The following is a 17,238-nucleotide window of genomic DNA, read 5'->3' as shown; positions in this document are numbered from 1 at the left end:
ATACATAACCTGAAGTGTATGTAACCCGAGGTACCACTGTACTGCTTAAGCCTGCCTCGTAGAATTTTAAGCATAACTTTGCTAGTGCGTGAAATGAGTGCAATTGTGCGGTAGTTGGAGCATTCTTTGGCACTGCCCTTCTTTGGGATTGGGATGTAGACTGATCTTCTCCAATCTTCTGGCCACTGCTGAGTTTTCCAAACTTGCTGGCATATTGAGTGTAGCACCTTAACAGCATCATCTTTTAAAATTTTAAATAGTTCAGCTGGAATATCATCACTTCCACTGGCCTTGTTATTAGCAGTGTTTTCAAAGGCCCATTTGACTTCACTCTCTAGGATGTCTGGCTCAAGGTCAGCAACCACACTACCTGGAGTGTACGAGACATCCATATATTTCTGGTATAATTCCTCTGTGTATTCTTGCCACCTCTTCTTGATGTCTTCTGCTTCTGTTTGGTCCTTACCACTTTTGTCCTTTACTATGGTAATCTTTGTATGAAATGTTCCTTTCATATCTCCAATTTTCTTGAACAGATCTCTGGTTTTTCCCATTCTATTGTTTTCCTCTATTTCTACTGGCTGAAAGTCTAGGCTGCATCAACAGAACTATAGCATCAAGATCAAGGGAAATGAGTGTATTAGACCCCTCTTGGATGTACTGTCCAGTTCTGGACATCTGAAGAAACTGGTGTAGCTACATAAGGAGCTTACAGATGAGCTGAGATCTGAGGGCATGTATAAGAAATGGAAGAAAAGGGAAACCACAAAGAGTATATACGAGCAGCCAACAGCTGCAGGAAGGAGGTCAGGCTTGCAAGAGAGGTTAAAAATAATTTTCAAAACGTTTCTTCAGCTATGCTCAAACCAAGAGGAAGAATAAACAAGTAGTATATCTCGTGCATGGAGAAGACAGAAATGCTGTTAAAGAATGGTGGGGCTCTATGGAATGGTGAAAGGGTTAGCGTGGCCAGAGGCTGATCCAGAGGAAATGGGTTGCAATTTATGGGGGTTTGTGCCTCCTACAAGGCAGGAGCCAGAGCTGGAGGATGGGAAGAGATCTGAGCAGTCAGAGATGGGTGAGGAAGGGCAGGACACGCCAGGATCTGAAGCAGAGAAGGTGCCTGGGGACAGAAAGCAGCAGGCACAGCAACAGCTTCCATGTCAAAGGAGTCACAGGTTACTTGTGCCTGTTGCTCCAACATCCAGCTCAGAGCATTAGCCTGGTGTGTGTGTGTGTGTGTGTGTTTAATTCACCTCTGGAGCTACTGTAGGTTGGTGCTTTCTTTGTCAATAAAGAATTAAACTACTGGCTGTTTGCCCCCCCCATGGGAGCAAGTTTCACAGTTTAACTGTGGTGCGTGAAGAAACTCCTTTCTTTTATCTGCCCTGAATCCTCCAACATTCATCTCCATTGGATGTCCGTGATTTCTAGTGTTGTGAGAGAGGGAGAAAAACTTGTCTCTACCCACTTTTGCTATACCACCAAGTTTATAAACTTCTATCATGTCCCTTCTCACTCACCTTTTTCTCTGAACTAAAAAGTCCCAAACGCTGCAACCTTTCTTCATAGGGGAGATTCTCTAACCCCATGATCATTTTGCTTGCCCTTTTCTGAAGCTTTCCCAACCCTGCAATATCCTTTTTGAGGCCATTCTCTGCCCTACCTAGAGATTCCGAGGACTTACCTGGGAGTTTCTGTGTGCAAAGCAGATCCTCCACAGCTGAGCACCAGCTTTTCTCCTAGAGATCAGCAAATTGCCAGCTGTGTCCAACTTGTGGATGCTGGACATGGAGGCAAGCACAGATCTGGATAGTGACAGAGGCTATGGACTAGGCCAAGTTCCAGCCTGACATTCCTCCTATCTCAAGTTCAAGACCCACAGAGGGCTGAAGTCCTGAGAGCACCTGTCTTTTTGCTGCTCCGGAAATGGTTGGCTGAATGACTCCTGTTGCTTCTTCAGCCAGGTTGCAAAGGAAGATGACCAGAGGCTGGGTGCAGGGGATGCCTCACAAACCCTGCTTTTAATCTCATCCCACTGGAGAGCTCTGTTTCAGAAAACAACCCCAATGTATGGTTTGATTGAACAGCAAAGCTGCTGGGAGCTTTTAATTGATGTTGCCATGGAGACAGCCCTCTTACTTTATAACCCACCCCGCAACACTCTTTAAGCACTCAGATCCTTAATAAATACCCAGCCTGTCAATTTTCCAACCAGCTGCAATGAAAGAGTTTCCAAACTGCACTGGGCTCAGGGAAAGTCATACTAACTGGTTGGCTCCAGATTTCATCTTCTGATTATTCTTCTGTGGTGAAGCAATGCTCAGTTGTGGCTCTGCAGAACGTGGGGTGGGGGTGGGGATTCTGTTCCCTCCTTTAAACCAGAGGGAGGAACAAGCAAATATTTATTTCAGTCATTTCAGTCTGCAATCGATAACTGGCACACAGATTTTGATTATGCCATTTCCACGCCTCGATTACCGAGTAGCTGTGATTCCTGCATCGCAGGGGGTGGGACTAGATGACCCTTTGGGGACCCAGCTCTATGGTTCTATGATTTTCAAGTCTCCTGAGATTCAAGAAGGAGGTGGAGCCAGATTGAGAAAGGGGCAGAGGCAGCAGTGCTTCTGTATACCAGTTGCTGGAAAGCACAGGAGAGTGGTCTTGTGTTAGGTTTTGCTCACAGGCTTCCAGATACCCAATATGGGAAGCCCACAAGCAGCACCCAAGCACAATAGCACACTCCTCCCTCTGTGGCTTCCAGAAACTGGTATTCAGATACATTACTGTCTTCGTTGCAGCAGAGTGTTACCATTTTGGCCAGTAGCTTTGCCCTCCATAAACATGTCTGATCCCCTTTTAAAACTGTCCTGCATTCCCTGCTGCATCAGGCTGAATGAGGCCCATCCAGTCTGTCCTTCTCTTCTCTCAGTGGCTAACAAGATGTTCATTATGGGAATCTCCCAAGCAGAACTTGAGCACAAGAGCAACTCTCCCCAGTTGTGGTTCCCAGCCATTGGCATTCATAGATATATTGCCTCTGACGTGGAAGGAGAACATAGCTATCACAACTGGTAGCTAGGGAATGGGCAAGAAATGCAGCTCACTTAAAGGCAAACCTACATAATATGCACTTTCAGAAACAATGCAGAAACTGCACTGCAGCCCTTCTCCAAATTTAGTGATGCAGTTCTTGCCAATCATTGCCCTTTTCTGGAGTAACGTGAGTAAAGATGCACACATCCACAAAACAGCATACAAATATGTGTTGTTTTAGGGGAAATTGTTTTGTGAAACAATGCCTGTTAGTGGAAAAATATTTCAAACGTATCAATTAGGAGAACGTGCATAAAAATGCTAATGACTTTTCATGAGAACTTAAAGGAATAGCGGTCTTCCACAGGCTGTGGAAATGTGGAGAGCTGGTTGGAGAAATTAAAAATGGAGAAAAACTTCAATTCACAGTTCTACCCATCTCCAAAAAGGGGTGATCTCTCTCCCCAAACCCAGAAAGCAAACCCCCTCCACCTCATTCTTCCACAAGGATACTGTGTCAGAAATAAAGGAGAGTGGTCATGGCCCTTAAGGGCTCCCTGTCTGGCCCTCAGAACTCTATGAAGGCTACACCAACTCCACACTTACTCTTACCAGGCCACACCCCTAACTCCCCCCCCCCTTTATTTTGCATGGTTAGAATATGTATCCTTGAACTCCAATAGTGCCTCTTGCTTGCTCTGGCTGCAGTATAAAGGTAGGGGTGGGTGGGTGTAAACTAAGCTATGGTACAAAGGTGAAATTTTCATTTGGTTCTCCACCCACATTTGCTTTGGGCCCCACCCACCACTGGCCCATGACTCCCAGAAGGGAATGTGGCCCTTGAGCTGAAAACCGTTCCCCACTCTTTCTCTCAAGCATTTGCTCAGTTCTTAAAAGCACCAGCCAGGTCTTCTTGAGTTTCAGAGGTGCCCTCCATGAATGAAGACTGTGATCTATGCTCCCAATGTTCCTTTACGGTCAGGCATTGCAGGGGGGAAATTGTAGCGTTGGGGGGGGGATCTCTTCTGCACTGTTCTCCCTTCCTGCAAAACACGCAGAAGTAGCCTTGAGACTGAGCTGCCGAATGAGAACAGCTGAAGTCAGTGGAAAGGAGGAGACTGTTGTGGAATCAATCCCTTCTTGACCCCCTTTTGCGAAAAACAAGATTTTGCAGAATAGGGAACAGGAAAATGAGAAATGCTTGTGTTGTATGAGGCAACAGAAGGATGAAATCAGGGGTGAGGGCACTGCTGGTCATCCCAAGAGTGTTGAAGATGTAGCACAGGACAGATAAGGAAGGACTTCCACAGCCGAAGTGGGTGGACAGTGGACTTCAGAAGAGAGCTGTTGTCCTCCGTCGCCCAAAGCGGAAGCTGAAGCCTCCCTTCTTCCGGCTGTAGCCATTCAGCTCCTCAGCAAGGTTCCCCAAAGTGCCAGCCCTCTTCTCACCTGCCTCCTCTGGCAGGTAGTTGGCGGCTTCATTCTCATCTTCTGGACCTCCTCCTCTCTCCCTCCCGAAGCGGAGGCGGATGCCAGCTCGCTCCTTCTCAAACCCCTGTAGTTCCCTGGCGATGCTGAGGAGGGACTTGAGGTCTCCAGGCGAACACTTCCACTTGGCAGCTCCGGGGACCCAGAGGCTGGCCTTCTGGCCCAATGCCTGCCCCTCATCCAGGGGGAAACAGACACAGAAGCTCAGCAGGGAGAAGCAGGAGAAGAGGCAGGAGGCCTTCATCTGGGGAGAAAGAGTGAAAGACATGTCACTGGATTTAGGCATCCCTAGACAAGTCCTCAACCCACCACACAAACACACACCACAAACACCTCTGTACTTTATAATGAATAAGGGAAGAGCTAGTGGCTGCATTCAAAACTATGATACCACTTTAAACTATCATGGCTTCTTCCAAGGAATTCTCGGAGGCTGGAGTTTGTTAAGGGTGCTGAGTGGTGGTAGGAGAACCACTATTCTCTTCACAGTTCCCAGAATTCCCTGGGAAGAGAGATTGACTGTCAAATCACTCTAGGAGTTGTGTGCTTTACTCACATTTTTAAATTTATCATTGATTTTAATTATTCTCTGAATGTTTTAAATACATATTTTTAACAGCCCCCCCCAATTTCATTGTTTTATTCACATTTTAAACTGCTTATAAGTATATAAGGGTACTGAGAGCCATTAGTTCAACAATCAATCACTCTTCTCAGGGAACTCTGGGAATTATAGCTCCAGGAACGGGAATAAAGATCTCCTAACAACTCTCAATAATTCTCCTATCCTTGGTTTCCAGCAACTAGTATTCAGAGGTTTGATGTTTCCAACAGTGGAGGTAGAATATTCATTCTGGATCAGGCCAAGGGCCCATCCTGTTCTCATAGTGGCCAACATAGTCTCCAACTGCCCTAAAAATAATGGGACTGTCACAAAAATCCTTGCACCATCATGGCTTCTCACTATGTCAAGCAGAGTCCTGAATTCCCCTGGCCAGTGGGGAAAGGCAGTGGGGAAGGGGAGCAAGGGGGAGAGGCAGCCTGACCTCTCACGGTGGTGCAATGGGAGCTGCGGGGAGAGGTGAGCAGCACTGGCCTTCATCCCACCTTTCCTCCCTCCCTCCTCTGATGGTTAAGCCTGTCAGGAGCTAGAGTCAGGTGAAGGTCAGCAATAAACAAACACTGGTGTCGGTGAAGTTAACTCTTTATTCAAAGAAACCCAAATAGTGCAGCTGTAGTGATCCCAGCAACTCTTCCCAGTAGGTCTTCCCACAGCTGCCCTAGTCTCTTCCTCTCTAGGGTCTTTCCCCCAAGCATTCTGAGACTGTGTCTGAACACAACCAATCTGTTCTTCTCATTTCTCTATGTGTTCTGGGAGACCAGGCAGGAGGGGAACTGGTCACAGCAGGAGGAGGAGACTCCCTGGAGTCTTCAGCAAGCCACCCCATCTTGTCTCCTGGCCCCCCTCCTCTCCAGCCTTTGAATTAGGACTGCTCTCTGCCACACATTAAAATTATTGCTGCTGTTGTTACAACTTCATGTGCTGCACCACTGAATGACTGCCTTACTCTCCTACAAAATCCAAGAGGAAGTCTGGGCTCTTATTTTTTTTACTGCTTAGAAGTTTTATTCTTTTGCTTCTGAGTGAAGCAGCAGGCATTTTTTCCCTTTCATTCTTTTATTAGTATATCTTGATTAAAATTTGGATTGGCTAGTTAAAATTGCCCCATGGCTTGATCTGGCCTGTGACCTCTTCCACTCCCCAGATTGCCGACTCTGTCGCTCCATTAGCACCATGTGGATTCAACAGGAGCCTTGTAAAACCAGAATGCAGGAAAACAAATTAATCAAGAGATCTGGACAGCTTCCTTTGGCAAACTGAGGCTGAAAGAGAGTCAATTCCGGTCGCAATTATTCGGATGGTTTTGAGGGGTTGGCATGGAGCCCCCTTTGAGCAAAGGCTCACCGCTGAAATGTGGACTTTTGGAATACACAGTTATCCCCCCTTTTCCTTTCCTGCTGTGAAATGAATTCTTCCTTTTTGCACTGCAAAATTGTGCGCCCTACTTCTCTCGCAGAGTTCATTCTTGTCTCGTAGGGTGAGATACAGAATAGTCTAAAACATTTATTGAATTTTCGTGTAAAGCTTTGCAAACCCTTGACACACCACAGGTATCTTCTTCTTCCCTAGACATAGATTTTTATGTTTCAACAGCAACTATATTATAATAAAATTACAGCAGTTGATAAAATAACAAGGGTAATGATAGATTTTTTTTTTTAGCACAATACAGTGAATGAATGATGGCTTAGCTTAGGGTGGAGGGGTCTTTTTCAGCACTGCGGGGTCACACCCCCTTATTGGAAACCTTCTGTGGGCTGCATGCCAGTACTGGGTGGGTTGACGGAGAAAGTGGGTAAAATAACAGAAGTGAGATTTCCCCCCATGCTCAATTTCAAGGGGGAAAGTATTCATTAACAGGTGTAGCTTGAATTGAGCAGTGTTTGCAAAGGAAGATTCATGCGGCAATCAGAGTTTCCATTCGGCATGGAATTTACCACTGAATAGAAGTCCTTGCAGGAAAGTTTGGCTCCACTTGGAAGGCCTTAATGGGAACTCCTGAGTGATGCTGTTTCCAGTAGTGCATCATTTGGTCCCAGATTTGATGCCAAATGCAAACCCCACTTTAAGAGGGCTCATCCATACTGCCAATTAATCTGGATACAAAACTTCATGTAGCTTCATTAATTCTCTGTTGTCATGGAATCAAAGAATTGCAGAGTTGGGAGGGTAACCCAAGGGTCATCTAGTCCAAACCCCCTGCAAGGCAGGAATCACAGCTAACAAATCCCTGATGGGTGGCCAACCTGGTTCTGCTTAAAAATCTCCAAGGAAGGAGAGTCTGCCACCTTCTGAGGGAGTCCATTCCCCTGTTGCACAGCTCTCACCATCAGAAAGTTCTTTCTAATGTTTAGTTGGAATCTCTTTTCTCGTCTTTTGAAACCATAGGTTCAGGTCCTACCCTCCAGTACAGGAGAAAACAAGCTTTCTCCATCTTCCATGTGACAGCCCTTGAGATATCTGAAAATGGCTACCATATCTCCTCTCAGTCTCCTCTTTCCTAAGCTAAACATATCCAGCTCCTTCAACCATTCCTCATAAGGCTTGGTTTCCAGACCCTTGGTTCCAGACCCTCCTCTGCACACATTCTAGCTTGTTCATATCCGTCTTAAACTGTGGGACAAAGTACTCCAGATGCGGTCTGACCAAGGCAGAATAGAGTGGTGCTATCTCTTCCCTTGAACTGGTCACTAGACTTCCATTGATGGCAGCCTAGATTAGCACTCACCATTTTGGCTGCAGTATCACACTCATGCTAAGTTTGTGGTCTACTATCACCCCTAGATCCTTCTCACATGTACTGCTGTCCACATGGTGCTCTCCTGCAAGTCACTGCCTTCCTATATGTTCCCCTCCCTTGATCCAGATTCCCCCCCCCCATACCAGGGGTACTCTGAAAAAGAAATTAGTATGAGAAAAGGACAGGAAGGTGTGAGAAGGCAGCAATTTGGAGAAGAATGTAATATAGACAACAGATGATTAATTGAGGTACAGAAAGCTTATTAGCTATATTAAATGAAAGTATGGAAGAGCCCTTAACACTCATGCCCCAAGCCTGACATTCTCGGTTCAAATAATAAAAGGCATTAAAAATGGATATATTTTAATGTGTATATTGAGATGAAATGTGGATTTCAAGGTAAATAAAATTATGTGATAAAATTATGTGGGTTGCTACCCAGCTAAGTTCTACCCAGAGCAGACCTATTGAACTTGATGGACCTAAGTTAGCCACTGCAATAAATTTCCATAAATTTATTCTGAGTAGGACTAGCATTGCATACAACCCCAAATAATTAAGTACAGATTTTCATGTGGAGTTTAAAATACAGAATCTCAGATTAATGCAGAAACAAAACAGGTATATGAACCCAAGTAAAACTAGCACAGACTGGAGATAGATTTATTTTATTTGGAGAGCAAGTGTGGTGTGGTTGTTGCATTAGGGCCTAAGAGACCAGGGTTCAAATCCCCCACTCAGCCATGAAGCTCATTAGCTCAGTCACTGCCTCTCAGTCTAACCTACAACACAGGGTTTCTGTAAGGATAAACTGGGGAGAGGGAGAGCCATGTATGCCACCTTGAGCTCCTTGGAGAAAAGATGGAATATGAATACAAAATAAATTAATTAATTTCCCCATTGCTTCAAGTTGCACCCCCTGAAATCTCCTCTTCTAGATAACTGTTAAAAATGCAGCAACTCTGCCTCCCTTTGCATCTGGCTGCTCAAGTCATGAAAGGGCAGCAGATTTTAAGTCCTTTAATTTATCATAATTGTCATGTTTACTCCCCAGGGAGAAGCGCTTGTGGGATTCTCTGCTTCAGGTGCCAGAACAATTCAGCCAGCCTTTAGTTAACTCCATGTACCTTGACTTGGCACGAGGGAGGAGACTAGTTGTTTCCTGCTCTGCCTCAGCCAACAAAATGTGTTTAATTCTGTTCCTTGTAGAAATCCGAGGCACTTTTCTCCCAAATGACACACTTGTTTTTAGCATGCCATTTCCTCTAATCTGCACATTTTTGCAAGTGAATTTCCACTAACACAATACATTTTGTGCCTGCCATTTCAAGAAGATAAGGTGACCCTGGGTTCTGGATAAGGCCAGTGGCCCACCTCGTCCAGCATCCTGTTCTCACAGTGGTCAGACAGATGCTTCAGGACAGGTACACTAGAGCACTCTCTCCCCCTGTGGTTTCCAGCAACTGGTTTTCAGGGGCATTACTCTTTTTAATTTTTTATTTATTTGCTAAGAAAAAAAGTTCAACCATAAGAAAAAGAAAGAAAACAAATAACCTTTCTTGAAAAGATATCTCATAAAACTAAAAGTATCTAAAGGGCAGAGCTTGATTGACTGTTTTTCAATATGTGGCATGATTTTATTCCCTATACAAATGCTGAGGCGCATGGTTAATCAGTGCCTTCTGTACATGCAAATATCTGGCTCATTTAAGGCTATATAGAACAATAATGATGGAACTCACAAGTGGATGATACATTTATTTTTATTAATCTTTCTTATTTGTAAAAGAAATCTTTGGATGGGTTGATGCTTTATTAACCCTTTGGAGCCACACTGTGTCTTGGTGCACAGTGGCTGCACTACTTTATAGTTTAAAAACTGAAAAGCCTCTGAGCATAGAGGCAGAGCATAGCCATCGCAGCTAATAACAGTTGATAGCCACATTGTCCATGAATTTGCAATATATTTCCAGTGCAAATAAACCTAAATTTTCCCACTGAAAACTTCCTAGAAAAACCTGTCCGTTGTGTTGGAACCCGCCTCATGAAGAGAGAAGAAGCGGCTAACAATCTCCTTTCCCTTCCTCCCCCACAACAAACACTCTGTGAGGTAAGTGGGGCTGAGAGACTTCAAAGAAGTATGACTGGCCCAAGGTCACCCAGCAGCTGCATGTGGAGGAGCGGAGACGCGAACCCGGTTCCCCAGATTAGGTGACTACCGCTCTTAACCACTACACCATGCTGGCTCTCCATGCTGAAGCCAGGCTACTCCAAGAGGCTGCCATCCAAGTCGTCAGAATTCCAGAGGCAAATACATCTGTAAATGCCTTGGAGAGAGTGAACCTGCCAAATATATCCTCCTCATCTTTCAATGTCTGCTTCTGCATGAAAAAGAGTTGTGTGATACTGTTCAGGGATGCAATAGCTTGGTAAATGACATCACTGAAATAAAAAATTTAAAGCAAGGGCATTTGTAACTTGATGCACTCTCAGTTATGTAATGTACTACTGTAATGTGCTTTTTGTGATATCATAAGATTGGGAAGAGGAGAGCACAGCTGTGATATTTTAATTGATCTAAGACAGCAAAAACAGAAAAGCCCTGTTGCATCAGGCCGCTGGCCCATGTAGTCCAGCACCCTGTTCTTGCAGTAGCACACCAGATGACCCAATGGGAAGCTCACAAGCAACATCAGAGCACAAAAGCAACTCACTCATCACTTGTGATTCCCAGGAACTGGTATTCAGTGGCTGGCTGCCTCTGACAGTAGAAGTAGGCCATTAGAAGAGCCTTGCTAGATCAGGCCCCTCCAGTCCAGCATCCTGTCCTCATAATGTCCAGCCAGATGCCTGTGGAAAGCCCACAAACAGGACCCAAGAACAAGAGCCCTCTCCCCTCCTGCTGCTTCCAGCAACTGTTTCCAGAAGCATAGGGAGACAGGGCATGATAGTAGCAATCAACAGCTCTCTGCTTCATGAATTTGCCTAAGACTCTCTTGAAGTCAACTAAGCCATACTCGCCAACATTTATCCAATGAAAATAGGGATGTCCTAAGTAAAAGGAGGACATTCTGGGATCAGATCAGAAACCGGGACGGCTTTTGTAAATCCAAGACTATCCCTTGAAATTAGGGGCACTTGGAGGGTCTTGCCTCCCCATTCTGAAGGAGGAGCCAGAGTGGTCCAGCTTTAGTGGGGAGGCTGTTGTCAAGGCAACCATGACTCACCCAGCCCAGCCTATGTGACATCACTCACTGCTGGCTTCTAGGGACCAACTGCAACTGATCAGCAGTTGGCAGTGAGGAGCAGGAGTGAAAGAGTGGGCAGTGAGTTTGAAGCCCTGGCCCCAAGGCAATGACCAGGTCCATTGCTGCGGTCCTCCTCTGCCTCATCCGGACTTCCCTGACATGGGCTAAGTGGAGGGAGCTTGATGGCTGAGAGATGTTTTGAACCCAGGGCTCCAGTTTCTTAACTTCTCCTTGTTCTCTCCTAGCTTCAAGAGGCTGCGAGAGCTGCTGGGCAACTGCTGCAAGAGGAACAAGGTCCACCTCTTTGTCCCCAAGGAAGATCCAGCCCTTGTGAGTGGCCAGGAGATGGAAACAGGCGAGTCTGGGGGTCCAGGTGAGCAATTATTCTGTTGCTGAGAGGGAGACGATGGCGAGGCCTGTAAGACTCTGATGATAATGGAGTCCGGAGGAGACTGACCTCTGCTTGGAGGAGACTTGGAGGAAGGCAGAGGTGGTTAGTTTGTATTTTACTTTCTTTCTCACCTTTTCCCTTTGTTTCACCTGCAGAATTGCCAGCCCAGGGCCCACCGTTGGAGCTCCACTCTTTGAGGAGGTTCACAGTGGAGCCCCTTGGGAAGATGATCTTCATGTGGCCAGGAGAACTTGGGAAGCGTACCTCAGCCTCCACCATCTTTGGCAATTAAAGCCGAGCTCTGGGAGGCAGTGGGGGGCAGTCCTTGGATAGGACATGCCAACATGCCCCCCAAAGGCACCCTGGGGGCCGGAGAGACCGCCTCTGGTGCCCACAGGTTCACCTTTCGCCCCCACTGAAATCAGGCTTGAAATGAACATCTTTTGGTAGCCAACAGAATAGGGGCAGTTTGGGCTTTGGAGGGTGGGGTGTGGCACCTCCAGGGGTTTCCCATCCCTTAAGTGGCGTTCTCTTCTTTCCCTTTCCCTTCCACCCAGACGAAGTCATCATCAAAGACCTTGAGTCAGGGGAGAGGGAGATCTTGCCAAGTTACCGTATTTTTCGCTCTATAAGACGCACCAGACCACAAGACGCACCTAGTTTTTGGAAGAGGAAAACAAGAAAAAAAATATTCTGAATCTCAGAAGCCAGAAGAACAAGAGGGATCGCTGCGCAGCGATCCCTCTTGCTGTTCTGGCTTCTGGGATAGCTGCGCAGCCTGCATTCGCTCCTTAAGATGCACACACATTTCCCCTTACTTTTTAGGAGGGGGAAAATGAGTCTTATAGAGCAAAAAATACGGTAAGTCCGGCCACAAAGAGTGACAACCATGGGTGTAGCCAGGATTTTGGTTAGGGGAGCCTTTCATTTTGGGGACAAGATACAAGAATAAGACGGGAGAAAAGCACTTCTCTTTCGGCTCACACTAGGGAACTCTCCCTGCAAATGGTACATGGTTGCTATTTGACATCACACCATGCCAGGATCCTGAGACCCACAGGCATATCTGGCAGGATGGCGCCAAACAAAGGGTCCTGGACCAAAGTATTTTCTGAGATCTTTTTGATAACTGGGCCAACAATTCACCCTTCCCCTTGTCTGGCTCTTTTGAATTTGTATGTCTGGAATGAGATCTTAATAACAAAGACCTGATTTTGTATCTGTTGACACTGGCTGGGACCACAACTGCCAAATTTTGGAAGACCTCAGCAGGGCAGAATCCTCGCTCCTTCCCAAAGATGAGACTGTCAAGGCCCTTCTTCTGTGGAGATCGGGATTGGCAACTGGCGTCCCTGGGACCAAACTGCCCTCCTGAGACAAATCAGCTTGTCTAAGCCACAAACATGTCTTGAGGAACTGGATTTCTTGGAGTCTTTCTCCTCCCTCCTCCCTCCTCCTTCAAAGCCCAACTGCCTTTAACTGTCACACACACCTGTCCCAACTGTCACCTGCCTGTCACACTCCATCCTCAGCCAATCAGCACACAGCACACCCCAAGGTTCCATTCTCTTCTCACAGCCCACCCACTGCTCTCACTTTACCTTATATCCCACAAATGTTTCTCTACACAACATTTTACCACATGTCCCTTAATATACAAACCTACGCAGGTCAGTTAACAATGACAAACACCACACAAACACACACATTTTACTACATGTCCCTTAATATACAAACACCACACACATAAACACACACACACACGTGAACGATTTCGGTCTGGCACCTCCTCTTTCCTTGGAGGTTTTTAAGCCGAGGATGGATGGCCATCTGTTGGGGATTCTTCCGGTGGGATTCCTGCATCGCAGGGGGTGAACTAGATGGACTTTGGGGTCCCTTTCAGCTCTATAATTCTGTGATCACGGATACATGGAGACATTTGCAGGAGGGGGTGAGCCGGAGGAAGTGGGGCAAGCTGAGAAGCCCCCTTGCAAAGGGTTTGGGGGATGACAGAAAGCAAGGAGGATGGAAGGAAGAGAAACCAGGCAAGGGGAATCCTCTCTGGATTACAGGAGATCAAGATCATGCAGGGAACAGCACAGTCCAAGAATTGCCGGGCTCTGTGCAGGTCTGGAGCCACTGTGAGCCTAACAGGGGTTGACTTCCCCGAATATCCTCTGTTTAGCAGTCACAAAGAACAACATTGCCCAGACCTGGAGACTCTGTGGCTTATTGAGTCTGGGGTGGAGGACCTCAGGGACCCAAATGCACCCTTTAGGCTTCTCTGCCTGGTCCCCAATTCCCCCATTCACTGGGAGTTGCTGTCCTCAGACAATGCCTCTTGCTGGCCTGCATGGAGGATCGAGAGCGGGGATATGCAGAACCTAGTCGGCTGCACAGAGGTGACATTTTACATCCACTGTCTCGCCCACTTTGCCTCTGGCTCCACCCATTGCTAGCATGTGGCCCCCAGAAGGTTTCACAGACAGGAAAGCGGCCCTTGGCTGCAAAATGTCCCCCACGTCCCTGTCCCATGACATCCTTTCCCATCCCTTTCTCAGAGTCACCTCACCCTGCTCTTGATTTTTCAGCATCTCATTGTTGGTGAGCAAGGACAGCCTTATTATACCCTACCCATCTAACTGGGTTGCCCCAGCTACTCTGAGTGGTTTCCAACATATAAAAAAACTCAATAAAACATTACAAACTTCCCTATACAGGGCTGCCTTGAGATGGCTCGGGGGTAAGATAACTCCATACCCTCCAACATTTCTCTGATGAAAATAGGGACACCCAAAGGAAAAAGGGGACATTCCAGGATCAAATAAGAAACTGGGAGGGCTTCTGTAAATCTGGGACTGTCCCTGGAAAATAGGGACACTTGGAGGGTCTACTGGCCATCACTGCCTCCTGTGGGAGGGAGTTCCATAGTTTGTGCTTCAGGAAGAAGTCCCTCTTTTTATCTGCCCTGAATCTTCCAACATTCAGCTTAATTGGATGTTCACGAGTTCTAGTGTTACAAGAGAGCGATCAAAATGTTTCTCTATCTACTTTTTCAGTGCAATGCAAAATTTTATAAACTACCATAATGTCGCCTCTTACTAGCCTCCAAAGAAGCATTGAGAACTCAAGGCCAATCTCCTTGCCCTAGTAGTCTAGAAATGGCTGAAGTTAGGGAAATAGGAGTCTAGATTTGTTTACCTTTAGAAAACTAGTTTCAAGAGCTGACATCATCTATGCCACTCTTTGCGAGACAGAACACCCACTTGGGGAAAAATATTCCTTGACAAATGAATGAATGAATGAATGAATGAATGAATGAATAAAAAAACGCATAAGCTTTCTTCTGAACACAGTAGCAGACTTTGGGCTCTCAAATTTCAGTGGCACCCTGTGTGACACTAAAATTCAACACACACACACACACACACCACCTCTCATACTCCCTTCTACGGCACTGTTGTGGCACCCCCTGCAGCGTGCCGCCCAGTGCAGCCAAACCAGTCTTGCTACCCTAAAACCACCTCCGCTGAACATGGCAACAGGTTTCCTTGAGTACTTACTTTTCTGCTTCTGCTAGATTGACTGCTCCGTCCAGGTGGGAAAGTAGGATGTGTATGAGGTGCCCGTGTCTCCCTTTCTTTAAATAAGACCCCTCATTAAACAGACACCCTCCCCTCCCCTCTGATAAGATTATTGCTCTGCATTCCAGAGCCTAGGATTCCATTGTGAAGCCTGAAGTCTGGGAGGGAACATGGATCTGACTGGGCTTCTTTGAGGGCAAAAGAGTCTTTTTGATTAGCTGTTCACGCTCCCCCTTTAAAAAGTGCATTTAATTCAATTGTGTGTGTTTTTTATATCCCAAAGCAGGCCCAGGACCATATCGTTAATTAGCACTGAGTCACCTGTGAGTGACAGGGAAGATGAAGAAGGTGATGCTGATTATCATAGTATAGCATCATAGAGTTGGAAGAGATCCTTAAGGGTCCTCTAGTCCAACCCCCTGCAACCACAGCTAAGGGACCCCCTAAGGCAGCCTTTCTCAACCTGTGGGTCCCCAGATATTGTTGAACTACAACTCCCATCATCCCTAGCTAGCATGGCCAGAGCTCAGGGATTATGGGAGTTGTAGTCCAAAAACATCTGGGGATCCACAGGTTGAGAACCACTGCAGGAGTTCAGCAATATAATTAAAAAGTAGTTAGTGCTGAGGACACATATAGTGGTTGAGGACAGTGTGAAGCCAAAGGAGGGAAGGAAGAGGTGAATGATAATTGTTTTTAATGACCATGTGCTGGAACTACTAGATAAGGTGAATCATCTTTCGATATTTTGGACAAGTAACAAAACCAACCACCATTTGACTTAGGCAGCAGCTAATTGGCCTCTTCAGAAGAATGGTGTGAGCAGAAAGCTGTTAATGAAAGGGGCAAGAGCCCTCAATATATACAAGGGGTGGCTTCAAGAGAAAGGGCCTTCTCCATATGATCCCTACCTCAATTTATGCCTGCAGGCACAAGGAGTCCTAGGCTTCAATGCTTTTTATGCACGCATGATATCTGATATGAGTATTTTCATCTTGGGCTCCCTACTGAGCACTTATTTGCTTTATCCTTTATACTGATTTATATACAGTTACATAGATATTTCTTTTCCTGATAGTGTTTGTATGGTTTTGTCATGGCCTTTGGCTAGTACAATAAAGCATATCTTGCTTTGATTTGCTTTATAGTACTCTTGTCTTCAAAGCTAGCACTCAAACACAGACACTTTGTTCAAGAGAAGGGCTGATCACTCCAGGAGTGTGATCCTATTAAATGTTGATTTGAAGTTTTACATCTGCCCAACCCCTGCAGGCAATAACCATTTTTAGAAAAACCAGACAAATGTTGTTCCTGGATAAGAGAGACATAGCGACACATGTAGGGAGGAGGGTATTGGTTTGTGGTGTTTGGTTTGGTTTTGTTCTTATTTTTATAATGTATTTTGTGCTTCGATATTGCATTTTTATGTTGTGAACTGCCCTGAGATCTGCAGATGAAAGGCAGTATACAAATTTAATAATTTAATAGCCTTGCTGGCAGGGGCCAGTGGCTCACCTAGTCCAGCATCCTGTTCTCACAGTGGCAGCCTAGATGCCCCAATGGGAAACCAGAAAGCAGAACCTGAGCACAAGAGGACTCGCCTCTTCTGATGTTTCCAGGAACTGGGATTCAGACGCATTACTGTCTCTGACTGTGGAGGAAGAGCATAGTCATCGTGGCTACCAGTTATTGATGACCTAAGCCATCCTTGTAGGTGACCTTCACTGCCTCCTGCAGAAGCAAGTTCCACAGTTCATGCACTACGTGAATAAGTCCTTTTGTTTATCTCTCCTGAATCTTCCAACATTCAGCTTCATTGGATGTCCATGCTCTAGTGCTATGTGGGAGGAAGAAAAAACTTCCCTCTGCCTACTCTTTCCAGGCCATGCATAATTGTATAATCTTTTATTATGTCGCCTCTGACTTGCCTGTCTCTGAACTAAAAAGTCCCAAATGCCGCAACCTTTCTTCATAGGAGAGTTGCTCCATTGTCTCTGATGGTGCATGACAACTCACTTGAGGATCTTGGGCAAGCTAGCCACTCCTTCCTGAGCTTAATCTACCTCACAGGGTTGTTTTGAATTGGGGCAGTAGCCCTCATGTTCACCTTTGAGGAAAAGCAGTAAACC

The 17,238-nt window shown here is 46.0% G+C and overlaps 1 protein-coding gene across 1 annotated transcript; it reads right to left on the bottom strand.

Annotated features, from left to right (window-relative positions):
• Positions 1–3,268: 3,268 nt before the first annotated feature.
• Positions 3,269–15,135, bottom strand: QRFP (pyroglutamylated RFamide peptide). Its single transcript, XM_053374084.1, has 2 exons — positions 15,089–15,135; positions 3,269–4,768 (listed from the first exon to the last, which is right to left on the bottom strand). Exon 2 carries the CDS (start codon positions 4,766–4,768, stop codon positions 4,370–4,372), a length of 399 nt encoding a protein of 132 aa, XP_053230059.1. The 5' UTR covers positions 15,089–15,135; the 3' UTR covers positions 3,269–4,369.
• Positions 15,136–17,238: the final 2,103 nt, after the last annotated feature.

Source organism: Podarcis raffonei, chromosome Z (genome assembly GCF_027172205.1).
Source record: "Podarcis raffonei isolate rPodRaf1 chromosome Z, rPodRaf1.pri, whole genome shotgun sequence".
NCBI lineage: Eukaryota > Metazoa > Chordata > Lepidosauria > Squamata > Lacertidae > Podarcis > Podarcis raffonei.
Note: the sequence above shows the minus strand (reverse complement) of the source record. Positions and strands in the feature narration are given on the sequence as shown.